We start from the raw sequence: 26,727 nt of genomic DNA, 5'->3' as shown, positions 1-26,727 counted from the left end.
ATTCATGGTTGTGTTACAGCAAATATAAAACATTGGTTTAGGCCACAGCTGGAGAACAGTGTGTAATTTTGGAAAGATGTGGATGCACAGGAGAGAGTGTGAAGAGACGTTGGCTTGGGTTGAGCCTTTCAGCTATGAGAGAGAGAGAATAAACAGGATTGGATTTCCTTGGGAGAATGCTTGGGGAATGTTATAGTGATATAAAAAATTATATTGGGCATTGACAGAGAAGAAAGGAGGGGACATTTCTCCATAATAGAGGTGTCAACACCCAGATTGAAGGAAAGGAGGAAGAGACCTGGTAGGGACTTCCAGAATTTTTCAGTGACAGGGATCTGAAGGGTACTGACTTAGTGGGTGGTGGAAGCTCACATTTAAGAAGTATAGAGAAGAAAAACAAAATGCAGAGTTGCTGTAATGGTAGGTGAGAGAGTGGGGAGTGGAAATATAGCACTACTCTGGTGAGAGAGCGGGGAGTGGAGATACAGCGCTACTCTGCAGGGTCCTACTGTCCGATCCTAATGCCAACAGCTCCATGCAGGCTTTAAATGGCCTGTTCAAGAAGCAGATGGTCCTTTTTAAAAAAAAATCCAGCAATCAGGGTCTGTGTCCAAGTATCGTGGTGCCTATGGGGACTCTGGGGGGAGCAGAGGACTGCTGCAGGGCTCTAGAAGTGGGGAGAACTCTCTTCCCCTCCCCCTCCTCCCTCCATTGAGAAGAAGCCTGGGAAATGTCCCTACAGGGAAGGTGACTGCAGCAGTGGATCAGTGAGTGACTTAGTGACTGAAGGGCCCACACAGGCTGCTAGCAACTGGCTGATGGGAACCAGGTCTTGTAACTGGGATTCAAGAGAGTGCTCAGGGCAAGAAGGGTTGCTGAATGGTCTCAGCTTCCTGATTGTGTCGGAGGTTTGGGTCTGGAGCCTGGGTTCCCGATGGTTTGAACTGGAGACTGTACAGCTGCCAAGGCTATGGGAGTGCTGGAGACATGGTCTCTCTAAAGAGACTCTCTTTGTTTCTCTTTCTCCTATTGTTAGGGGCGCCAGGCAATGCTCTTGGCGACTCTTTGTTTGCCTCATAGCAGACAAAAGTTGAAGGATATCATGTATGTTACATGCTTATGTCTTATTATGTGACAATAAAAGGAACCTTTGAGCAAGGCAAGGCACAGGCATCTATGGAGCAAGTGCTGAAAATGGGGATCAATGTTGATAGGTACCCAACGGTCATCATGGACAGGTGGGTTGAATGGACTGCATGACTAGGGCAGATAGAGCAGTGAAGTGGCACAGTAGATCCACTATTATAACTGCAGTAATCCAGGTTCAGCCCTGTCTTCAGCAGAGGACTCCATCCACACATCCTATTGCCTTGGAAAAGCAGCCAGTACTTTAAAATCCCACCCCAGCCATGCTCTCTTCACCTCCTTCCCTTCGGGAAGATTCATGAGTGGGAGATCATGCCCCACCTGAAGAAAGGACAGTTTCGTTCCTGCTCCAATCGGGCTCCTGAATGAACCTCGCACTAGTAAAATAATTTTGCTCTTGCTCTGCGCCAGCTGATCTCCAACCCCATCTCCACACTGTGTTTTTAATGCAGTGCTATGCATGGGCTGACTAGCTGGATTATACACAAAATGAGACTTTCTTGCTGTAAGCATTACAATAAACTTGAACATGGCTCTCCATCTGATCACATATTTCCATACTTACTGTGATGTCCACCCACATCCCAGTCATCCAAGCTTGTAAATTCACTGGCCACTTTAAATGGCCCCTAGTGGGCAGACAAGTGGAAGGATCTGGGGAGGGAGGATGGGAACGTACTGAGAATAAAACAGGATGAGTGAAAAGCAGTGGGCCTTGCTGGGCCAAAGAGTTTACTTCTGTGCTCTATGACAATATCTTTGGAGCAGTGCAATAGCATTAAAGGATTGAAACTGGTTCATAGGAATTCCATTCTTTCACTGCCTTCCTCTCTTTCTGCACTCAGTCACTTTGCCCCAGGTGCAAACGACTTAAGCCTCCAATCATCATGGTTTGGTCAGAGAGGGTAGATTCAGCAGATTGTTCAAGAACGGGGCCACATCACAGGCAAACCTTGCCCTCTTCAGTCCCTTTTGTCAGTAACACATGGGAATCTCACCCTGCCTGCCTTGTTCTTTTTTGGTAAACTCCCCCTCATCCCACAGATAGGTTTTAGGAGAAAACGTACATTGTGAAATTAAACTGCAGAGACGAAGAGAGGTCCCAGTATTGACTCTGTGATGAACTGGCTACAGTCAGCCTCCTGGTTCAGTCAACAGTATAGGGTGAGGTTAGAAACAGAACCAATTTCTTCAGTGGAGAACATTGGACCTGATCCATGCAAGATATTATGGCTTTGTGAGGGGAAGGTTGTGCCTCACCAACCTAATTGAGTTTTTTGAGGAGGTAACAAGAGAAATTGATGAAGCTAGGGTGGTAGATGTGGTGTAAATGGCTTTTAGTAAGGCAGTGTAGTGTTTAGGGCAGTGCTATTATAGTGCCAGAGACCTGGGTTTGAAACCAACAATGTTGATAAGAAGCTTGTACATTCTCCCTGTGTCTGCATGGGTTTCCTCTGGATGGCTGGTTTCCTCCCACCCTTCAAAACTGATAGGGTTGTAGATTAATTTGGGTGTAATCGGAAGGCACGGGCTCATGGACAGAAGGGCCTGTTACCGTGGTATTTGTCTCAATTGAAAAATTTGGCTCGGTCCCCCATGAGAGACTCGTTCAGAAAGTCATGAGATATGGATCCGTGGCTGTGCGGATTCAGAATTAGATGGCCTGTGGAATCCAGAAAGTAGTAGTGGACAGAAAGTATCCTGCCTGGAGGTCAATGGCTAATGGAGTTCTGCAGGGATCTGTTCTGTGACTCTTGCTCTTGTGATCTTTGTAAATTACCTGGACAAGGATGGAGAGTGATGGGTGAGTAAGTTTCTGGATGAATCAAAGATTGGAGGAATTGTGGATTGTGTTGAAGTTTGTCATAGTTTACAACAAGATAGAGACATGATGGAAAATTGGCGGATGGAGTTCAATCCAGATAAGTGTGAGGTGATGCATTTTGAAGGGAGAGTAGATATGAGGTAGGATACCTAACAGTGTGGAAGAACAGAGGGACTTGGGGTCCAAATCCATAGATCTCTGAAGGATGCCACGCAGGTTGACAGGATAGTTAAGAAGGCCTTTAGTATGCTGGGCTTCATTAATCAGAGGATGGAGATCAAAATTTGTGAGGTTGATGTTGCAGCTCTGTAAATCTCTGGTGAGACCACACGTAGAAGGTTGTGCAAAGTTCTGGTCACCTCATTACGGGAAGAATGTGGAAACCATGGAGATGATACAGAAGAGAATTACCAGGATGTTGCCTGGATTGGAAAATAAATGTTATAAGGCAAGGTTAGCAGAGCTGAGACTTTTATCTTTGAAGGGGGGGCGGGGGTAGAAGGATGAGAGGAGACTTAATAGAGGTCAAAAAGATTATGAGAGCCACATGTTTCCCAGGGCAGGAGTAGCAAACACCAGAGGACACCTGTACCAAATGAAGGTTTCTGGGAGGACATCAGGGATGTTTGTTACATGGCAAGTTGTAGGTGCCTGGATTGCATTGCCACTGTTGGTGGTGGAGGCTGGAATAATTGGTGCATTTAAGAGACTCTTAGATAGGCACATAATTGAAAGAAAAATAGTTATGAGGTAGGGAGAGTTTAGGTATTTTTTGGTAAACACAGGTAGCTTGGCAGAACATTGTGGGCTAAAGGGCCTGTACTGTGCTGTAACATTCTATGTTCTACAATCTAGGTCCCCAAGAGATAGATTCTAAGGAGCACTGAGGAAGGAAATAATTAATTAGCTTTAGTGCCTTGTCAGCTGAAGGCAACATTGCTAGTTGTGAACAAATTTGCTCTCAGGGAAACTCAAGAAGTGAAGAAATCTGATGTAATGGTTGGCCTGAGATAAGACAGAGATACAGAGAAGCAAGGATGAGGATGTAAAAGATGTCACTATACCTGGAGGTGAGCAAGAATAGGGTTAATAAGTGGAAGGATTTGGTCCATGCTGGGGCACAGCCAATGAAGGTGCAGAGGGTCTCCAGAGAGGGGTTTGAAGTGTCATAAAATGGTCATTCAGAGGTAACCAAGCAGGTGGTGAGACATGGAAGGGTGGAAGCAGATGATACTACACCTGGGGAAAGGAGGAATCTTGACAATGACCAGGGTAGGTCAACTAAAGCTATGGAATCAAAAATGTCTCACCAAGTCTGATTGAATGTCGAATAGTTGCCACGGCGAAGGAGTAGGCAGCCAGGAAAAGGAGATTGTGGTGGGGCAGAGCAGCTGCTATTGGCCTGGGAGTTCAACCAAACAATGCTGCTTTTATTTTGGTGCTTGTGTTTCAGAAAACAGAATGAAATGGTGGCCTGAAAGGCATGTGTTTGTGCTGTATGATCCAAATCAACATCAGCATCATCCATGTTTGGGACACTACATAATACTCCGTTCATTCAGTTTGGCATTGCCTATGATTGGATGTTCTTGGCACCAAAGGCTTTAATCTTGGCCTAGGATTTCACTGAGGTGAGTCTAAACCTTTTAACATAACCTATGGCCCAAGTCTGTCCACCCACCTTGTGATCTCCCTTGTAATCTCAGGTTGGCAGGGTTAGTGTAGAGTTTAGTGCCACCCTATTACTGTGCCAGCGACCCAGGTTCGAATCTGTCACTGTCTCTAAGGAGCTTGTACGTTTTCTCCATGGGTTTCGTCTGGATGCTCCGGTTTACTCCCACCCTCCACAAAATATGTACAGGGTTTATTGGTGTATTTGGGGCTCGTGGGCCAGAAGGGCCTGTTACCCTGCTGTACGTCTAAATTTAAAATAAAAAAAATAAATCAAAGCTTTAAAAAAACATTTATTGGAATTCTGAACAAAAGTGAGGGAGGCGCTCAGGTTCCATGGAAAGGGAAACAGAGTTAATGTTTCAGGTTGATAACCCTTCGTCAGAAGGGAAAGGAAGAAGGTTGTTTTCGTTTGCAGAGAGAATGTGGGGAGGTATGGACAGGAGACAGGGAATATCTGCTCTGATTCCAGGTTGTTCTTGGCCCTCAATTGCTCAAGTACAGTGGTGGTGGCAGGAGACAAAGCCAAAAAGTAAGTATTCCAGGCCATGACATCTCTTTTTAATTAGTAGTGATGCCACTTTACAACAAGAATTAACAGTGAATGGCAGTGCAACTTTTCAGATGTTCCCTGAAACAGAAGGCTGAACTTACCATGTGAAAACTGACAGAATCCTTTCAGACCGTTTGATAAGGGGAATGATGGGGGCAAGAGCCGGGGTGGGGGGGTGGTGGGGGGGGGGAGGGATTTTGGAAAAACACGATGCTGGAGAAAGTCAGCTGTCCAATGAGGAGGAGTTCTGATGAGAAATGGAAACAGTTTTCAACCGGTGGCACGATTAGCTTAGCAGCTAGCGCAATACCATTACAGCGTCAGTGGCCTGCATCCGAATCTGGGGCTGTCTGTAAGGAGTTCTCCCCTTGACTGTAGAGGTTTCCTCTTGGCGCTCCAGTTTCCTCCCGCCCTCCAAAATGTGCAGGGTTTGTCAGCTAATTGGTGCAGTTGAAGAGCATGGGCGCATTTGCCAGAAAGGCCTGTTACCATGCTGTACTTCTAAATTTTGTGGAGGTAGTGACCATAACCTGTTTCATTTCAACTTATCTGGGAAAGCACAATTCATTATGAATTTCAAGCAGACAAAAGGTGAGCATAAAATAGATGAACAGAGGGAGCACATTTAAAAAGGTCTTTTGTGGTCATGGTGTACTGTTTAGCACGCTGAAGTATTACATACGGGGGTTGAGGATGCACAGGATGAGCAAATGGGACCCCAAGCAGATTCAATAAGTAGTAAATAAGTGAGAAGAAGGCAGAGACGATGGGAGAAACAACATGGTTACAGGCCTTTTTGGCCCAGGAGTCCGTGCTGCCCAATGAAACCAACAAACCCTATATGTTTGGAGGGTGGGAGGAATCTGGAGCACCAGGACATGGGGAGAACGTACAAACTCCTTGCAGATAGCGCTGTCTTTGATATCCCTGAATTAATATGGGAAGGGGGATAGGAAGATAAAAAGGAGGAAGAGGGGTTCAACTTTTGTTTTCTATCGGAACCCATTCTGCCTCTGTCACTTTACAAGAACCTCCAAACTAGACTCTTGGGCCTTTTTAATCTTCAACTTTCCACAACTGCCATCAAAAGCCCATGGATGTGAAGGATGTCCATTCACATAATCGATCAATTGACCAGATGGGCTCGTGAACTTGGACAGAAATCCTCATTCCTTCCACCAGCTGGGCAGATGGCTCTGGGTGAGGACTGCTCAATAAAGCTGGCCAGGAACTTTACATGAGCAGTTCTACTTAGGCATAAATACAGAACACTACGATTCCGACCTGGTTTAATTTATTGAATTTGTTGAACTGGAGTCATAGGCACAGTGGTGAAGCTGGTAAAGCAGCTGCCTCACATCTCACGTTCAACCCTGGAACTGTCTGAGTGGAGCTGGCACCTTCACCCAGGTTCTTTTGCTTCCTTCCACATCTCAAAGAAATGAGAGATGGTAGGATAATTGCCACTGTAGGTTGCCTCAAGAATTCAAGCAAGCAGATATAGATGGTGATAGGATCTTGAGGAATTAACTGGAAGTAGAGGGTGAGTAAAATGAGTTTAGTGTACATGGATACTTGACGATTAACAAGAAAGCAGAGGGTCTGTTTCCATCCTGTTTGACTCAAGGCTCTTTGACATTGAAGTCTATCCTCAAGCAGGACCCAATCCGACTAATGATCAGTATCAGTCTTATCTTGACGTTTCAACGATGTTTGCTGTCAAAGATAGATGAAGGTCATCCCACATTGTCACTTCACTACATTGACTTACCAGCAACTTACATGGGCATCCTTATGCAACCTCTCCCCTGCCTCACTGTTGTTTTTAAGACTGAATAGTAATGAAATGAATCATAGTCCATTACATTTGGTTGGAAACTATTGATGGCATCACAGGCATCATTTTGGCAGATTCACTGTTAACTTGTTTTGTGTGTGTGGTCACCCAAGGGACCTCGTTTATTGTGTACGTCGAATGCACCGTGAGCATATGTGTGATGTGCGTGCTGTGACAACTCCATGCATTGTGTACTGAGACAATAGGCTGCACCCTCGGCCCTCTCTGCATTGTGCACACAGCAGGTTCTGTGAACACCTGCTGCCTCCATTAACAAAGGACTTGCCTTTGTCAATTAATGTGGTCTGTCAGGAGAAGCAGTGTCTCGATTTCAGGTGGCCACAACCCAATTACTTCCACCAGCGTACCACCAACGGGGATTTCCAATTTTTAATGTGGATAGAAAGTATCTCACACTCCAACAATAGAAGAAATCATTGGACCCATTCCCCAGCGGAACAACGAGGCAAATTTGAGAGGGAAGTTATCATGGCATCTTACGGCATGGTTTCTAGACAGCATCAGCCTCCCATAGGATGCCCAGCCTGATTTTACATTCCCTTGAACTTTTAATGAAAAGCAACGGTTAGATCGAGTGGATAACAACACAATTAACTTTACATCCCTGGTAAAGAAAGGGAACAAATTCCTTTTTTTCTTACTGAGGCCTCTCGCAATGTAATCCTCTGTCTTTGTGAATTAAACTCACTAGGTTTGAATTTTGCATGTTTTATCTCTTCACTGAGTTTGACCCTTCGTGTCTGATTGCTTCCCTCAATTATCATAGTGAATCATTGGTAATAAGGGTCATCGATGTTTGTTTAAGGTGCAAACACCCCATTCAGTTTGGAGGCTGTGCTATTGGATAATGCACGTTCATTGAGTTTCGAAAAGAACTGCAGAGCATCAGAGCCCGATTACCCTACATGTTTTAGACCATGCCCATTGATAATCTGCTTCATCATTTGTCCAGCATTCCTGTTTCTCTCCCCCCACCCACACACACACCTCTCTTCCACTTCAGTGTTGTCTGCAGATTCTGAGATTGCATTCCTACAACCAAATTCATCACATAGATACACCAAGCATTGAGTACAAAAGATCAAAGCAAAGTAAGATCCATTTCCCTTGAACCAGTTTCCGATTGCCTAAGATGTGGAAACAAAGTGGAGGTTCTCCGTCTTTCTTTCTTTTGGCTTGGCTTCGTGGACGAAGATTTATGGAGGGGTAATGTCCACGTCAGCTGCAGGCTCGTTGGTGAGTGACAAGTCCGATGCGGGACAGGCAGACACTGTTTCAGCGGTTGCAAGGGAAAATTGGTGGGTTGGGGTTGGGTGTTGGGTTTTTCCTCCTTTGTCTTTTGTCAGTGAGGTGGGCTCTGCAGTCTTCTTCAAAGGAGGTTTCTGCCCGCCGAACTGTGAGGCGCCAAGATGCACGGTTTGAGGCAAGATCAGCCCATTGGGGGTGGTCAATGTGGCAGGCACCAAGAGATTTCTTTAGGCAGTCCTTGTACCTCTTCTTTGGTACACCTCTGTCTCGGTGGCCAGTGGAGAGCTCGCCATATAACACGATCTTGGGAAGGCGATGGTCCTCCATTCTGGAGACGTGACCTACCTAGCGTAGTTGGATCTTCAGCAGCGTGGATTCGATGCTGTCGGTCTCTGCCATCTCGAGTACTTCGATGTTGGTGATGAAGTCGCTCCAATGAATGTGGAGGATGGAGCGGAGATAACGCTGGTGGAAACGTTCTAGGAGCCATAGGTGATGCTGGTAGAGGACCCATGTTTTAATTAAAGGGCGCTGAGTACAGGAGTTGGGATGCCATGCACTTGCCTTACTATCGGAAGCTATTGGAACTGGAATGTGTGTAGAAAAGATTTATGAGGATGTTGCCAGGGATGGCAAGGCTTGAGGTATAAGGGAGAGTCTGGAAAGGTGAGCACTTTTCTCCTTGGAGTGTGGAAGGCAGAGGGATGACCTTATAAAATCATGAGATACACAAGTAAGGTTAAAAGATATTATTTTTCCCACTAAAGCTGTTGAAGAGGGAAATTTTAGAAGAGATCACAGGGCACCTTTTTGACACATAGTGAGTAAGGAATGAGCTGCCAGAGGAAGTGGGTACAATTGTAATGTTCAGTAGACATTTTGAGAAGTACATCGACATGAAAGGCTTAGAGGGATATGGGCCAATCACAGGCTTAATTCATGTCAATACTCGGCCAGCATGAACAAGTTGGATTGAGGGGCTTATTTATGTGTTGTAAAGCTCAGACTCAAGGACCCTAACCTGATTAATGACCTAATTAAAAAGAGGGTGCAATGCAGAAAAAGGTCACAGCTTCATGGAAAGTATCTTTCTCGACCAACAAAGGCATCCAAGCACGAATTCTGCAAGGAACCTCAATGAACGGACACCGTTGATGTGACCCGCGGAGAAGGTGCATTAATGCCTCTACTTTTTAAGTAGTCTGAAGAGATGTACCCATATTGTTGAATATTCTTCTCATGCTTCTACAGGCGCACTGAGGGAGGTGGACCACATAGAGCCTGGCTGGGTAATTCGATTGGCCGGGACTACAGAAAGCTGCAGAAGGGTGGCAAACATAGCTGGGCCCATCACAGGCTCTGACCTCCCATCCACTGAAGGCATCGAGGTGAGGCATAGCCTAAATTTCCAGTTCATGTTTATTTATCATCTAATTGTACCAGTACAATCACAAGAGCGTTCAGCTGTCTATTGACTGCGGTTTGGCAATACCATTATCCCCTCAAAACTAATTAGCAAACTCCAAGATTTGGGCCTTAATTCCCCACTTTGTAATTGGATCCTCACCTCCAGACCACAATCAACATGGATTGGCAAGAACATCTTCTCCACAATCTCCATCAGTACCAGGACTACTCATTTAGCCCCCTGCTCTACTAATTCTACACCTATGACTGTGCGGCTCAGTACGACAGCCACACCACGGACAAATTTGCTGATGATACCACTGAAGAAGGCTGCATAAAAAGGGACAATGCGTCAATAGAAAGGAAGGAGACTGAAAACGTGGCTGACAACAACCTCTCACTCAATGTCACCAGAACCAACGAGCTGATTGTGGACTTTAGGAAGGGAAAACCAGAGATGTATGTTGCAGTGATCCTTGGGGAATCAGAGGTGGAGAAAGTGAGCAAATTTAAACTCCTGGGAATCACTATCTCGGGGGAACCTTCACTGGACCCACCATACTAATGCCATTGTGAAGAAAGCACATCAGCACCTCTACTTCCTGTAAGTTTGCGGTTCGGTATGCCATTGGAAACCTGAGCAAACTTGTAGCGGACGTGTGCTGACCCACTCCATCATAGCCTGGTATGAGGGAATCAATACCTCCGAGTGGACCCTCCTGCAAAAGGTAGTGAACACAGCCCAGTACATCGCAAACAGAACTCTCCCCACCATCGGAGAGCATCAGCAATCATCAAGGATCCACAGCACCCAGGATACACTCTGTTCTCATTGCTGGCATCAGGAAAAAGCTATAGGTGCCACAAGACTCATATCTCCAGGTTCGAGAAAGGTTGCTACCCCTCCACCATCAGCCTCTTGAACAACAGGCTCATTCAAAGGCTCATTTAAGGCAGTGGTTCTCAACCTTTTCCTTTCCACTCACGTACCGCTTTCAGTAATCTCTCTGCCACCGGTGCTCTGTGATTAGTAAGGGATTGCTTAAAGTAGTATGTGAGTGGGAAGGGAAGGTTGAGAATCACTGCTCTAGACCCAATTGTTACTGAAATATTTTGCTTGAGAAAAATTGTCATTGGCCCATTTCCTTTGGAGTTCTGAAACTGTGCACATAATGAGTCAATTTGGGATGATGAAAACTGATTTTCAAACTCTTTCTTTCCACCCACATCCTGCCTTAAGCAATCCTTTACTTAAAGTGGGATGTGAGTGGAAAGAAAAAGGTTGAAAACCACTGGTTTAAGGACTAGTACTTTACTCATTATTTATCATTTAATTTTTTGATCTCTCTTTTTGTTTTCTTTCTTTGTATACCTTTCTTCTTGAGAACAGTTTACAGTTACCAGTAAATCTATCAGGCACACAGAAAAAAAAATACTCGGGTTGTACGTATGTTCTCTGACAATAACATTGAAATTTGGCTTTGACTTTAACTTTATCTATTTTATTGCATTTATCGCATCCTTTTAATTCAATTAAGTATAAGATTGTAGTGTTTTTGAAGTTAGTTTTTGCAAAGTATCTATTCAGCAGCAGTAAGTAAGAATTTCAGTGCATATGTATATTGTGCAATGAAAATGTCAATAAACTCATTAACATGAAGCTGTCTCCTTGATGGCTACAACAGTGTCTGTTTACCTCGGGGGGCTCAACCAATGCAGAAGATGTTGGTGTGAAGAGTGATGAGCTCTGCAGGAGATTCATTCTTCACTGTGCAGCTCTTCACATCAAAACACAAACTTACTCTCTCACTCCAGAGAACCTTACTTGTGGATATCTTCTCTACACACATCCCATTTCCACCATCACTCCTTACTTACATTTAGCTGCTGCTGTTCTCGACTCCTCTCCCCTCGTTCCCATCTGTCTAGTGGCAGCAGGCCACTGGCATACCTACTAATTAGCCCAGGCAGTCAATCTTCACCTGCTTGGCAGGCGATGAATGACGCTATTTAACAGTGGAGGGGACACATCCTTGGCCTGTTACACTTCTGACTGCCATTTGCTTTGTTGCCCACTTTACAACGGGAATTAACAGAGAATGGCAGTACAACTTTTCAGATTTTCCCTGAAGCAGAAGGCTGAAGTTAACATGTAAAAACTGACAGAATGGGGAGTGGTGGGGGAAAGAGGTGGGGTGGGGGGAGGGGAGAATGATTTTGGAAAAACGTGATGCTGGAGAAACTCAGCATGTCAAACAGTATCCTTTATATCGCAAAGATAAAGGCCTATCAGTGGAGTCACTAGGGTTGGTGTCCGCTCTCCCACCACCCACCATGGACTAAGTGTACGAGTGCATTGAGCATAGAAGAAACAGGTGCATGTTTCTTGTATGTCCAGGGTGGTAGCAGTGTTGAGTGGGTGGGGTGGGGCTCTGTCTGGAGCTTAGTAGAAGCTTCAGAAAGTAAATGATCATTGAGTTTTAGCCTTGTAAGTATATTGAAACATGTAAGCTGGGCTTAGAAAAAATGTTTTTGTTGTTATAACTAACTGCAGGGAGTTTTTAATAAAAAATAATAAATTTCTGCTGAAACACTGCACAAAACATTTTATAGACAGTCATTTTGTGTCACCTCCTCCGATTCTGTCACCTGGTGTGGTCCGCACCCCACAGCGACGCCAATCAGTAAGTGCCCGAGCTAAAAGGTAAGGGGGAGGGGGAGGGGTGGTCAGAGGAGCACGGTCCCAAAGGTGGAGAAGGGAGGGAGGACACAGCAGCAAGCAGGGGGAGGAGGGGTGGCTCTGGGAACAGAGAGAAGGAGGTAGAGAGCTGAGGGAAAACACATTGCTGAAGAAACTCAGCAGGTCAAACAGGAATTTAACTATCATCTTTGGGAACAATATTGGATCTCAAAAGAACAGTTGAAGTATGACCCCTTGTGCTGCTCTAAAGGAATCTATCTGCTGAAAATTATGGTATTTGATTAGTTGGCAGTTAAATTCACTCTGGTCCATCCTCACCTCCCTTACCTATCCTTCCCTTTGACAAATTGAACTGTGTTGTTGAAGCTCCCTTTGGTGGCTCCTTTAGCCTTAACCTGTCGACATGGCTCACTGTTTGGTTCCATTTTGTAAAAGTGCTTTGGAAAGTATTTTCATTCCACAAATTGGAGCAAATGAAATCAAAACCATGGGAGCATGAAGAAGACACACTTTGGCATCTCATGCCCACGTTGAAAATTCCACCCACCCTTCCCTTGGCCCCATCCTCCTGGAAGGATGTAGTCTCACCCCTTTTTAAAATTATCATCAAGATTAAGACTCCTATATTTTCATGTAATAATACAGAAATGTAATATTACACAAACTATCCTTCTGCCTGTGAATTTGCCTCCAGGACTCCCACAGCTTCTGCACCTGTTCGTCTCCTCGGCATCCCGAGCTCCGGATCCAAAGCTCTGACGTGATTAGGAAGCCTTCAGTGGCCGAGGCCCTTCGGGAGCCCTTCTTGGCCTCAGCACCATCACGAATTCTGGCTCTACGAGCCCCTAGACCGCAAGTCACAGATCGCCCTCAGCCTGCGTGGGCCATTCAGCTGCTGGGCCCCTTGCTGGTCCACTGCCGTGGGCACCGTCTTGCAAGGTTGTCTCCTCTGTTTCTCCTTCTCAATGGGGGTGGGGGGGGGCAGGGGTGTTCCTCCCATTTCTGTTGCTCTGCACCAGTCTGCTGTTCCTCTGGAGCCTCCAACCACTTGTGATCGCTGCTGAACATATGCGCTCCCATCTTGGGCACAGATCTCAAGGTTGCAGGATTTTAATTAAATACCCCATCAGCTCCTTTAATAGGCCATTTACAGTCTGTGTGGAGCTGCCATGGTTAGGACTGGGCGGTTGGACCATGTGGAGCAGGACTGTGTCTCCACTCCCCTCTCTCCTGAGGCCACACCAGTGGCAGCACTGCTATTTTTTTTACATCTTTGCATTATTGCATTTCCTTCCACTGTCCCTTCATAAAGTGTGTTCCAGAACATAGATATGAAGTTAGCGCAGAAGTAAGACCCTCGGTCACTTGAATTAGACAAGAAATGCTGGGGTCAGACACAATACACACACATGCTGGAGAAACTCAGCAGGTCACACACCATCTATCGGATGTAAAGGGTGCCCAACCTTTTGGCTCTGGGCCCTTCGTCAGTCTTTTCTGCCATTCAGTCACAACTTGACTAATCTGATTGCAACCTAAATTCTGCATTGTAGTCTATCCATGGTAACCTTTCACCCCACCCACAATCCAACTCCCCCTCTGTGGTGATACGAATATGTGACTGTCAATGGGTAGCTGGCCTGTCCCCTACTGAGGTGACTCGCTCCCTGGTAATTCCTCCCCTTGTGATCCTGGAATAAAGGTCGACCTCTCTCTCCCTGTCCTCAGTCGAGTGCTTGGTTTCGGTCCAGCTACGTCTAAAGTGTAATAAAGCCTATCGTTCCTCACTCTATGGCTTTGGAGTCATTGATAGAGCCTATCACCCTCCCCCTTTGCTTACCTCACCTCACAAGCGAAGATAAATTCTGGAGAGAGTGCAGCTTGGCCAAAGTATTTACAAACATTACCTTCCATTCAAGATAGTTTTAAAGGTGTGTGTTTCATATTTGCTTAGTTTGATCAAAATGAGTTCATCCATCAGTCTACCAATGTAAACCATCGTCAAATTAAAGAGGATTCGGTTGGATCAGAAAGAGCAAATGTGAGATGCAAGGGAGAAAATATATTTTGCAGAGGAGTTGCATTATAATCCAGCAACATCTGACACAAGGAAAATTTTGTGGGTTTAAACCAAAGATTCTCAACCTTTTTCTTCCACTTGCATATCACTTTAAGAAATCCCTGTGCTCTGTGATTTGTAAAGGATTGCTTAAGGTGGGATGTGGGTGGAAAGAAAAAATTTGAAACTCACTGTTTTAATCGTACCTAATTGAGTTTCAGAACTCCAAAGGAAATAGGCCAATGACAATTTTTCTCAAACAAAATATTTCAGTAACAATTGGGTCTAGAACAGTAATTCTCAACCTTCTCTTCCCACTCACATATCATCTTAAGCAATCCCTTCCTAATCACAGAGCACTGGTGGCGTAGGGATTACTTAAAGTGGGATGTGAGTGGAAAGAAAAAGGTTGAGAACTACTGATTTAAAGCTTCATTTTACCACATTGCTAACTTTAGTTTGTCCTTCTTACATTAGCAAGAGTGGGAAATACAGTGCCCTCCATGTTTGGGACAAAGGCACATTTTTTTCCTTTATTTGCACCTGGGCTTCACAGTTTAAATTTGTAATCAAACCATTCATGTGTGATTAAAGGGCACATTCCAGATTTTATTCAAGTTTATTAGTACACATTTGGTTGTAGAAATCTTCTTGTCTTCTTCTTTGGCTTGGCTTCGCAGACGAAGATTTATGGAGGGGGTAAAATGTCCACATCAGCTGCAGGCTTGTTTGTGGCTGACAAGTCCGATGCGGGACAGGCAGACACGGTTGCAGCGGTTGCAGGGGAAAATTGGTTGGTTGGGGTTGGGTGTTGGGTTTTTCCTTCTTTGTCTTTTGTCAGTGAGGTGGGCTCTGCGGTCTTCTTCAAAGGAGGTTGCTGCCCTCCGAACTGTGAGGCGCCAAGATGTACGGTTTGAGGCGATACCACTGCCAGTGGTCAATGTGGCAGGCACCAAGAGATTTCTTTAGGCAGTCCTTGTACCTCTTCTTTGGTGCACCTCTGTCACGGTGGCCAGTGGAGAGCTCGCCATATAACACGATCTTGGGAAGGCGATGGTCCTCCATTCTGGAGACGTGACCCACCCAGCGCAGCTGGATCTTCAGCAGCGTGGACTCGATGCTGTCGGCCTCTGCCATCTCGAGTACTTTGATGTTAGGGATGAAGGCGCTCCAATGAATGTTGAGGATGGAGCGGAGATAACGCTGGTGGAAGCGTTTTAGGAGCCATAGGTGATGCCGGTAGAGAACCCATGATTTGGAGCCGAACAGGAGTGTGGGTATGACAACGGCTCTGTATACGCTTATCTTTGTGAGGTTTTTCAGTTGGTTATTTTTCCAGACTCTTTTGTGTAGTCTTCCAAAGGCACTATTTGCCTTGGCGAGTCTGTTGTCTATCTCGTTGTCGATCCTTGCATCTGATGAAATGGTGCAGCCGAGATAGGTAAACTGGTTGACAGTTTTGAGTTTTGTGTGTCCGATGGAGATGTGGGGGGGCTGGTAGTCATGGTGGGGAGCTGGCTGATGGAGGACCTCCGTTTTCTTCAGGCTGAGTTCCAGGCCAAACGTTTTGGCAGTTTCTGGAAAACAGGACGTCAAGCGCTGAAGAGCTGGCTCTGAATGGGCAATTAAAGTGGCATCGTCTGCAAAGAGTAGTTCACGGACAAGTTTCTCTTGTGTCTTGGTGTGGGCTTGCAGTTGCCTCAGATTGAAGAGACTGCCATCCGTGCGGTACCGGATGTAAACAGCGTCTTCATTGTTGAGGTCTTTCATGGCTTGGTTCAGCATCATGCTGAAGAAGATTGAAAAGAGGGTTGGTGCGAGAACACACAAAACAAAGGACTCTACATCACCTTTGTTGACCTCACCAAAGCCTTCGACACCGTGAGCAGGAAAGGGCTTTGGCAAATACTAGAGCGCATCGGATGCCCCCCAAAGTTCCTCAACATGGTTATCCAACTGCACGAAAACCAACAAGGTCGGGCCAGATACAGCAATGAGCTCTCCGAACCCTTCTCCATTAACAATGGCGTGAAGCAAGGCTGGTTGTAGAAATAACAGCACGTTTTATACCATTTCAAGGCACGATAATGTTTGGGACATTGGGACATTTGGTTTGTGAGTACTCAGATATGTTTAATTGCTTCATTGGTGCAGGTATAAGAGAGCTAGGCTTGCTTCAAAGATTTTGACCACCTTTGGAATCTGTCATTGCCATTTTTCAACATGAGGGCCAGAATTGTCCCAGTGAAAGTTAAATAAGCCGTTATGAGGCTGTGAAACAAGAATAAAGCAGTAAGAGACATCGCCTAAACTTTGGGATTACCAAAATCAACAGTATGGGACATCATTAAGAAGAAAGAGCATCCTGGTCAGCTCAGTAATCACAAAGGGACTGGAGGGCTAAGGAAGACCCTCCACTGCTGATGACACAAGAATTCTCATCATAATAAGGAAAAATCCCCAAATGCCTGCCCGTCAGATCAGAAGTTCTCCTCAGGAGGCGGGCTGGATGTGATAAAGACAACTGTCTGCAGAAGGCTTCATGAACAGGTATACAGATGCTACACTGCAAGATGCAAACCACTAGTCAGCCACAGAAACAGGATGGCCAGATTACAGTTTGCCAAGAAGTATTTGAAAGAGCCTGCAGAATTCTGGAAAAAGGTCTTGTAGACAGATGAGACCATGATGGACCTCTATCAGGGTGAGGGCAAGAGCAAAGTGTGGAGGGGGTAAAGGAACTTCCCAAGATCTAAAACATGCCACCTCATCTGTGAAATATGGGGGTGGGGGTGTTGTGGCCTGGGCATGTATAGCTGCCACAGGCACTTATGTTCATTGATGATGTAACTGCTGATGGCAGCTGCAAACTTAATTCTGATGTGTAGAGAAATATCTTATCTGCTCAAGTTCGAGCAACTGCCTCTCAATTCATTAGATGGTGCTTCGTCTTACAGAAAGACCATGGTCCCCAACATACTGATAAAGCAACAAAGGAGTTTTTCAAAGCTAAAATCTGGAGAATTCTTGAATGGCCAGGTCAGTCACTGGATCTAAATCCAAATGAGCACGCTTTCCATATAGTGAAGAGAAAACTTAAGGGGACAAGCCCCTGAAACAAGCAGGAGCTGTTTTGGCTGCAGAAAGGCCTGGCAGAGCATCACCAGAGAAGATACTCAGCCCCTGATGTCTTTGAATTGCGCTGACTTCAAGGAGTCATTGCATGCAAGGGATATGCAACAAAATATTAAACCTGACAACTTCAATGTACACATATTGCTATGTACCCAATAGTAAGCTGTTCTGAAATGAGGAGATTATGTATAAAAAGTGCTGTAATTTCTACACAGTCAAACCAAAATGTATATAAATAGCTTTGAATAAAATCTGGAATGTGCACTTTCATCATATGTGAATTGTTTGATTTTTTAAAAAATTGCAGAGCATGGGGGAAAATAAAGGAAAAACGTGCCTTTGTCCCAAATATTATGGAGGGCTCTGTAAATCAGGGTCAGCTCATTCTTTCCACCCCTATTCACTGGCTTAAGTATCCACTCCTTCCACCAATGACCCTGGATGCCAACCACAAAGATTTCTGTCTCTATCCTGTGGGGTGGAAAACTCACTGTGACTTCTTCATCCATACTTTACAAACCTGTGCCCCCCACCCCACATCGTGGAGAATAAGGAACACATGGGATTATCATCACCTTCTAGTCTCCATCCAGATCACACTCCAGATATATCGTCGTTGCTGGGTCAAAATACTGAAAGACTCGACCTTAGAGTGGAGTGGGGGTGGTTTAAGGGCAGAAGCTCTCCTTCTGCCTCCTTTGCAATTGCATGATTCTCAAATCAGGAGAATATTGCAAAAAGAAGCAGAGCTTCTCAGCGCCTGGCGAACAAGAAATCTTATCTCAAGAGGGTGCACAGTTAATACAGACAGAGACTTCAAGGCATTTCATGCACAAGCCTTATTCGCTAAAAGTGGTTGGTGGCTTGAACAAAAACAGCATGGGCATCACAGTTAACATAGCAGTCAGAGCAGCGCTAATACTGTGCCAGTCACCCGGCTTCAAATCCGGAGCTGTCCGTAAGGAGTTGGTATGTTCTCTCCGTGTCTGCGTGGGGTTCCTCCAGGTGCTCCAATTCCCTCCCACCTTTAAAACGTACGGGGCTTGTCAGTTAATTGGGGTATTTGGGTAGCATGGGCTTGTGGGACAGAAGGGCCTGTCACCATGTTGTACATCTAAATTTAAGATGGCAAATTTAAAATGTGCACCCATCAGAAAAACAGTGATTTACTTGGAGGGGAAAAAAAAACGCAGAAATAAAAGTCTTGTGGATCATGTCATTGTGGTGTCAACGTAGCTTTGAAGAGCGTTGACTTTGGATAAGGAGACTTAGCTATTTTGGAAATAACATGAGACCCACAAGGGAATCGGCAGATCAGAGGATGCATTCGACAGCTGTCCGATTTAAGAAGTTATTTCTTCTCAACTGAAGGATTTGTACTTCTAATGGTAAATGTCGTCTGGACTTGACCTTGACACAGCAGCAGTTAATTTTCTCATCTCAAGAAGGGAAGGCGTACTCCCTTTATGTTGCGAAGGTATAAGGTTACACCAATGAAGCCATTTAGTGGCGACTCACACGCCTTCCTTTGCATGCCAAGAAAAATCAACATATCAGCACATGATCTACACTGATGCTCGAGCAGTGAATTAAGGGAAGGCTACACTGTTGTGGGTGCTGAACATCAGATATAGATCAGGTTCAGGCTTTGTCCTTCTTCCCAGGTTAGTGTTCATGATCCCTTGCACTAATTGGGTGAACAGCCATGTTCACTCTGATTCTCTGAAATGTTCATCACTCAACATATACCAAAAACATATTACTTGCTCATTATCGCACAGCCGCTCATGGGAGATTGCTCTGCTTCTCTTCAACATTATTTCAAAATATACCACTTTGCACATGAAATGTTTTGGAATGATCAAAAGCTGTGAGAAAGGAGCTTCAAAGGTATTGCAGTGGCTCACCAGGGCCTTAATCGAACCGGCTCAGGAGGTTCCGAATAACATCGTGACGTCACGATGCAATGACGTCATTTGGAATGCGCAGGGGTTTAAAAAGCTGAGAGTGACTATTTGAGTAAATTCCTTTTACTGAACTGACTCAACTACGTCTGATCACATTCTCGTTCTTCATTTCACAGCTGCGACATTGGTGACCCAGACGGGCCCAAACGGATTTTGGTTCCAACATGGACAATGCAGTGGTTTTGCTCAAACTGATTGCCTTTTGGACCACTCAACCTGAAGTTTGGTTCGGGCAGGCTGAGGGGCAGTTCCAAATTTGCAAGATAGAAGTGGACGCCTCTAAGTACTATCATGTGGTAAATACCCTTGACCAAGATACGGCCGGTTGAGTAGTGGATTTCCTTTGGAACTCACTAGCTCTCAACAAGCACGAAGGCCTTCCTTCTCCAGATTTACGGTCTTTCACAACGTGAGTGAGTTGCACAACTCATCCATATCAATGGCCTGGGGATCGCGCCCCTTTGGAGTTAATGAATGACATGTTGGCACTGGCAGATGGCCATAGGCCTTGCTTGCTCTTCGAGCAGTTGTTTTTAGAGCATATGCCAGAAGACACCTCCTCATGTTGGCTGACAAGGACTTTGATAACCCCCGAGCAATGGCCGCCCGTGCAGACAAAACAGTGTTTTGCTGCACGAAACAGCAAGGCACAAGGCCCACAGTAGTTATTGCTGTGTCACACCCAAAGGCCCAGGTTCCGTGAGTACCAGCGATGAGGGCGCATGTTCCCCTGGACAACCATAGCTCTGTGACAATGCATAGAGTGGCTGGCCATCATAAGAACCTACTCTACATCTGGGACAAACTCTTCCAGCACAAATTTCTAGTTGACATGGTTGCAGAGGTTACTGTCCATCCTCCTTCAGGTTTTGACACCTGTACCAGGAGTGCTGGCCCGGCGCTCACTGCGGTGAATAACAGTTCGATTTGTATAAACAGCACACGGACTATACCCCTGAAATTCAGCAACAATAAGTTCACATGGAAGTTCCTTCTTGCTGCTGTGTTACGGCCGTTGCTGAGCGCCAATTTCATCGGACCCCACTCGCTGATGGTGGGCTTAGGCTTCAAGGTTCCTTTTATTATCACGTGTAAAAATGTAATGCAGATGATAGGCCAACATTAGTCTGTTGGTTTGTGGAGGAGCTAGTGGAGTTGTTCAAGTGAATCGGTAAGGACTTGAAGGGCCAACATGGCCTGTTTCCATGCTGTAAACGGTTATATGGTTAAAAGGGCATTGGTGAACACCACGACATTCCAGACTTTCCGCCTTGGAAAAGCCAAACTATCCACCCCCCCACCCTAGACACCATGGAGTACTCGAACAATGAGTTCGCCAAACTTCTGGCAGAGTTTTCCGACATTGTCACTCCCCAGTTCTCCACTGCCAGGTTGAGGTGGGTGGCGTCACACACCACTTCCTCACCCAAGGACCTCCTCTACATATCTGAGCCTGACGCCTGCTGCCCAACAAGTTGTGGCTTGTAAAACATGAGTTCCACAAAATGGAGGAACTTGGAATCATACACAGGCCTGATAGCCCATGGGCTTCCCCACTACATATGGTGCCCAAAGCCACAGGAGGCTGCAGATGTCTCAACGATGCTACCATTGCAGACCATACCCTGTGCCCCATATACATACACTAATCTTCACGGGACCAGGATATTTTCTAAAATTGACTTGGTGTGTGGGTACCATCTAAAATGCTGCACAAACATTCCAGTGACTGATGAACACAGTGGGGCGTGGCATAGACTTCCTTTCTGTATACTTGAACCACATACTCGTCACCAGCCACTCCCACAAAGAGCCCCTGCAGCATTTGCTTTTACTCTGCTGCCGCCTACAGGAGTTCGGGCTAACTTTAAACCCTGCCGTGAAAATTTGGGCAGTCCTCTATCGAGTTCTTGGGACAACAGATCAACAGCCAGGTGTCATTCCATTGCCTAGCAAGGAGGAAGCCATCCTCAAATTCGCGAGGCCTGATACCATCAAAGGACTTCAGGAATTTGTGGGAATGCTCAATTTCTATCGCTGCTTTCTACCCTCTGCAGCTCATATTATGAAACCCCTCTTCAACCCCATGTCTAGTGGTGCCAAAGAACTTGAGTGGATGATGGTAGCATTCTAGCAGACTAAGACACCCTAATGAGGGCAACATTGCTGGTCCATCCACAAATGGATGCACCAACCGCCTTGATGATAGACATGTCTGACGAGGCAGTAGGCGGGGTCTTGGAACAGTACACCAATGGACAATGGAAGCCTCTAGCATTTTTTAGTAGGCACCTCCACCCTCTGGAAATGAAATACGGTGCATTCAATAGGGAACTGCTGGCACTGTATCCATTGGTCAGACACCTCTGCTATATTTTGGAAGCCAGGGATTTCATGGTTTTTACTGACCACAAACTACCAAGGTTCGCCTTCGCAAAGACATCAGATCCCTAGCCAGCCCACCAGCAATGCCACCTACATAATTTATCCGAGTTTTTGAACAAGACTAAACATATCTCTAGGTAAGAGTAACGTGGAGGCTGATGCCCTATCCCGCTCCTCCATTCAAGCAGTTAGTGCTCTTTCTCCAGATGTAGACTACATGGGGCTCGACAAAGCTCAGCGCCAGGATGACGAACTGCTGTCATGAGCCTGCAACTCGAGAATGTAGCCTTTGGGCCATAAGGTACCACTCTCCTGTGTGACATTTCCACAAGTCAGCCTCGCCCTGGAGAGGCATTTTCAATGTCATTCGTGGACTGTCCATTAGAGCGTCAGTCTGCCTGATAACTGACAAGTTTGTATGGCATGGAATCAAAAAGCAGGTCACGTGATGGGCAAAGACGTACGTGGATGGCCAATCTGCAAGAATGCAAAGCCACGTGAAGGCGTCGCTTCAGCCTTTCCAGCTACCGCAGCGCAGATTCGATCATGTATATGTCGACATTGTCAGCCCACTTCTGGTGCCAAGAAGGCCTAGGTACTTGGTAACGGTCATTGACAGATTCTCCAGGTGGCCGGAGGTGGTTCCGAAAACAGATTCATCGACAATTCATGCGGCAGAGCTTTTATTTCTACCTGGGTATCTTGGTTTGGCCTACCCACACACATTACCCCCCGAGAGACCCACAGTTTACCCCCACACTCTTGAATGATTTGTCATGACAGCTGGGAATGCAGCTCCACCACATGACAGACTACCACCCACAGTCGAATGGCCTGGTGACACATAAAGGCTGCACTGATGGCTTGCCTCCAGGGACCTGATTGGGCGGATGAGCTGCCCTGGATCCTTCTGGGAATAAGAATGGCACCCACCTCAACTCCTCATCGGGAGAGTTGGTTACGGAGCCCTGCTCATTGTACCTGGGGAGTTCGTGCCCACAGCTCATGGACAGGAGATGCCATTAACTGAAGTCTTAGGCAGACTGCGGGAGTGGCTTGGAAAATTGGCCCCAGTTCCCCACGTTAAGGCATGGAACAATGACACCCTTCATCTCAAAGGAACTCCAGGTCTGTGAGTTTGTGGTTGTGCGTAGAGGTGCACACGGACCACCCTTACAAAGAACATATGAGGGCCCCTTCAGAGTCCTACAAAACAATCATACCACATGCAGAATGGACATTAGGGGACGTTCAGGGTCATTTACGATTGACCAATTTTGATTGGCCCTTGCCACGACCCCTGATGCGAAGGCTCAGACGACTGCCCAAGAGAGGTGGACAGTAAAGGCACCAAAGGTTTAGCCTCCTTTCGCCAGTTCTGGGGGGTTGGGGCATGTAGCGGCTCACCGGAGGGTTAATTGAACCAGCTCGGGAGGTTCTGAGTGACGTCAAGACGTCATGATGTGATGACTTCATTTGGAACATGCAGGGTTTTAAAAAGCTGCACATGACCGTTTGAGTGAAATGATTTTTACTGACCTTCGAATCAACCACGTCTGATCATTTTCTCGTCCTTCATTTCACACTGCGACGCAGCTGCAACAGGATCTTCTTTGGCTAAAGTCCCAATACTGGTTGCAATGACTGACTGATACATTAGAGCTTTAAGGATTGGTTTATGTGACCAACTGCTTTTTTGAGTGGCAGTAGATTTTTGCTGAAGGTTCCTCGGGTGTAGTTTGTGAAAAGTTTTGATTAACTTGCAGGCATTGTTTGAGGTGCTTATACCTCCAACATACTCTGCAATGGCCATATATTACACTGGTGACATGGATAGTATGGCCATCAAAGCTGACAAACTCATTGAAAAAGAAGAAAAGGTCGCACCTGCCAGAATAGGTCGCACCTAGGACTGGTCAAAGCATTCTGGTCAAAACAAAGAACGTAGGACATTATGGCACAGTGTACAGGTCCTTCAGCCACAATGTCGTGCTGACTTCTGCAAACCTGCTCCACAACAATCTAATCCTTCCCTCTCTCATGCCCATAAGCCTCTATTTTTCTTACATCCATGAAGAGTCTTTTGGATGCCCCTATTACATCAGTCTCCACCACCATCCACAGCAATGCAATCCAGACAGCCACTACTCTCTGTGTAAAAAAGAAACACCTCTGATATGACCCCTAATCTTTCCCCCACTTAATTGTCCTCTGCTATTTGCTATGGTCACCCCGGGAAAAAAGGTACTGGTTGTTCACCCCATCTGACCTCCTCATCATCTCATACACCTCTATTAAGACACTTCTAATCCTTCGTGGCTCATTACAACATGGCAGGTGAGTCCCCAAACTGTTATCTCAGATGCAATGAGATGTAGAATCTTTTGGTTCGTACATCAACAAAGACAGAACACTCTTGGATGAGGAATATGAGGGTGAAGGCAAAGATTCTTGGAATGGAGGCATAAGCCAATTTAGGACAGGTAATCTTATGAGAAGAAATAGGGCCAGACGCTTGTACAACACTGGGACAATTTGACCTCCCACCAAACAAGTCATTAGAGAGCGCTCAGAGTGTGTATGTTATAGCTCTCAAACCCATTACTAAGGATTGGGGAAATGGATAATATCTAGAACTGAAAGTTAAACGTCGTCAAATGCTGGAAACCTGAAATGAAACTGAAAATTGCTGGAAACGCACAGCAGACGAGGCCGTATCTGAAGAAAACACATCAGTCCATGTTTCAAGTCCATGATATTTCATCAGAACATATGATGAAGGGTCTTCGACCTGAAACATTAACTCTCTTTCCTCGGATGAGTGGGTTTTCAGTTTTTATTTGTCGCTTTACAGTCGATTTGTTTTCAAACCCCTGAACTGGTTCATGAACTCTTGACTCTCAAGTCTTCAGCTTAGGCTCCTGAGTTTTAAGTGTGTTCTAAACCACATCACAATCTTGCGTGTGCTACTGGGCTAATGATTGAACATGTCCAGTGCAAGTTGCTTAATTTTCAAGATGCACGTGGCGTGCAGGAGACCCACATCTACCGATGTGGTAACTAAATGCACAAAAGAATTTCACCTTGATAGGATGTTAGTGTAAATCCAGTTTACAACCAATGGCAGCAATTTTGGGAGTTCCGTATCAGGCATGGGTTGCACACGCGTGGCACGAGGAGAAGGACCGAGTAAGACTCTGCCACCGTTGAAATAGGAATTATTCAGGTCAGTTATGCCAGTTCAGAGCAGCAAGATGTTCCAACTCTAAGAAGCAAGGGGACTTAGCCTGCAGGGTGTAGCAAGGCAAAAGGGTGTTAAGCAAGCACTATCTCAATAGAAGGGGAACAATCGGGGGTGATGGTCGAGGCAGGCACATTAAGGACGTTCACAACACACAGAGTAGCACATAGATATGAGAAAAGGAGAGGGTTATGCATACGAAAGAGGGAAGACTTCGATTGCTGTGGAGTTGGTTTTCATAGGTCATGGGCTGAAAAGCCTGTAGTGTGCTATAATATTCTATGTCCTATGTTCTAATTACAATACCAAACCACAGCAGGAGATTTATAACAAGGAGGAGCACATTATCAATGGTATATATTAGGAATGATTAACAACTTAGTTTGAAATCTTTAGCATGCTGGATTGCTAATCAAGATATCAATTTGAATATTGCCAAGGAAAAGCAAACTGTTCCTTCATGTGTAGGAATATGTGAGATCAAAAAGTGTCTCCAAATATCACTTCTTCCTTTCTTATTGGGCAGAATAGTCCTCATGAAGGTCACATCATTACTTTTGTCCATTAAGATGGTGGAAGGGCGAAACTCTATCATGATAGACTGTATGTTTCCAGCTGCCACTTTTCCCTCTTAACCCTCAATGCTTTAACTTGCCCGCTAAACTCTTAACCACAGGCTCATAAATTCTTGACTCCTAAGCTTTCAGCATGAGCTCCTGAATTTTAAACATGTTTTATGAACCTCATTTCCCAAAAATTTGAGAGCACAATATCTAGTTAAACTTCCGATGCCTTGACATTCCTTTCACTTGCCCATAATTTATATGCTTTTAATCCAAAACAGTTGCAACTGACCTCTCTCTGTAGCTCTGCATTTTACTCTGTTTATATTGCTGTACGATGTATAGCTAGAGTGTACATAAAATGAACATTCTCACTGTACCTCGATGCACGTGACAATAAACAGGAACTTGGAACATTTCGTCTCTCCTCTGTGCTTTACCCCATCTCCTCTTTGGAACCTCAGTTTCAGATGTCCAGCATTTGAGCGTGAGCACTCTACCTTGGTTCCTTGATCGTTAACAGAACAATGGCAGTGCCAGTGCTGCTCCAACTTACCTCTTACACTACTGCATAGACCAAACATCAACGGGAAGGCAAGGAGACACAGGAAGTCCATTCTCAGTTTGGCACCAATCCACATCAACCCAGTTACTCAAGGCTGGAGAAAAACAAATGCAGAAGAGAACAGGTTAATCAGTTAAACATCCTCACCTTTCCTCATGCAAACACCTGAATGGTTCCAGCAGGCACACTGTGGGCTTCAATTGGAAGGTAATAGTTTGGACACTAAGGCTTCCTTTTTGCAGCCAAACTCTGTTGACATTAATGTGATGCCAGGACAGTGATTCAAGGACTTTGTATCCAAGAAAATCACTGAATTCAGACATGGAACCAGATCATGTGTCTTTTTTTTGAATATTTATTTAATAAACATATATAGGATCATTATAACAAATAATAATAAGTA

The 26,727-nt window shown here is 45.4% G+C and overlaps 1 protein-coding gene across 1 annotated transcript in view; it reads right to left on the bottom strand.

Annotated features, from left to right (window-relative positions):
• The window catches only part of LOC138742947 (fibroblast growth factor receptor-like 1), a 178,246-nt gene that overhangs the window by 130,791 nt on the left and 20,728 nt on the right, over nucleotides 1-26,727 (bottom strand). The window contains exon 2 of the mRNA XM_069897822.1: nucleotides 26,316-26,418. Coding sequence (XP_069753923.1) covers nucleotides 26,316-26,400 — 85 coding nt within the window. The 5' untranslated portion in view covers nucleotides 26,401-26,418. The remainder of the gene's footprint in view (nucleotides 1-26,315; nucleotides 26,419-26,727) is intronic.

Source organism: Narcine bancroftii, chromosome 9, assembly GCF_036971445.1.
Source record: "Narcine bancroftii isolate sNarBan1 chromosome 9, sNarBan1.hap1, whole genome shotgun sequence".
In the NCBI taxonomy this organism is placed as follows: Eukaryota; Metazoa; Chordata; class Chondrichthyes; order Torpediniformes; family Narcinidae; genus Narcine; species Narcine bancroftii.
Note: the sequence above shows the minus strand (reverse complement) of the source record. Positions and strands in the feature narration are given on the sequence as shown.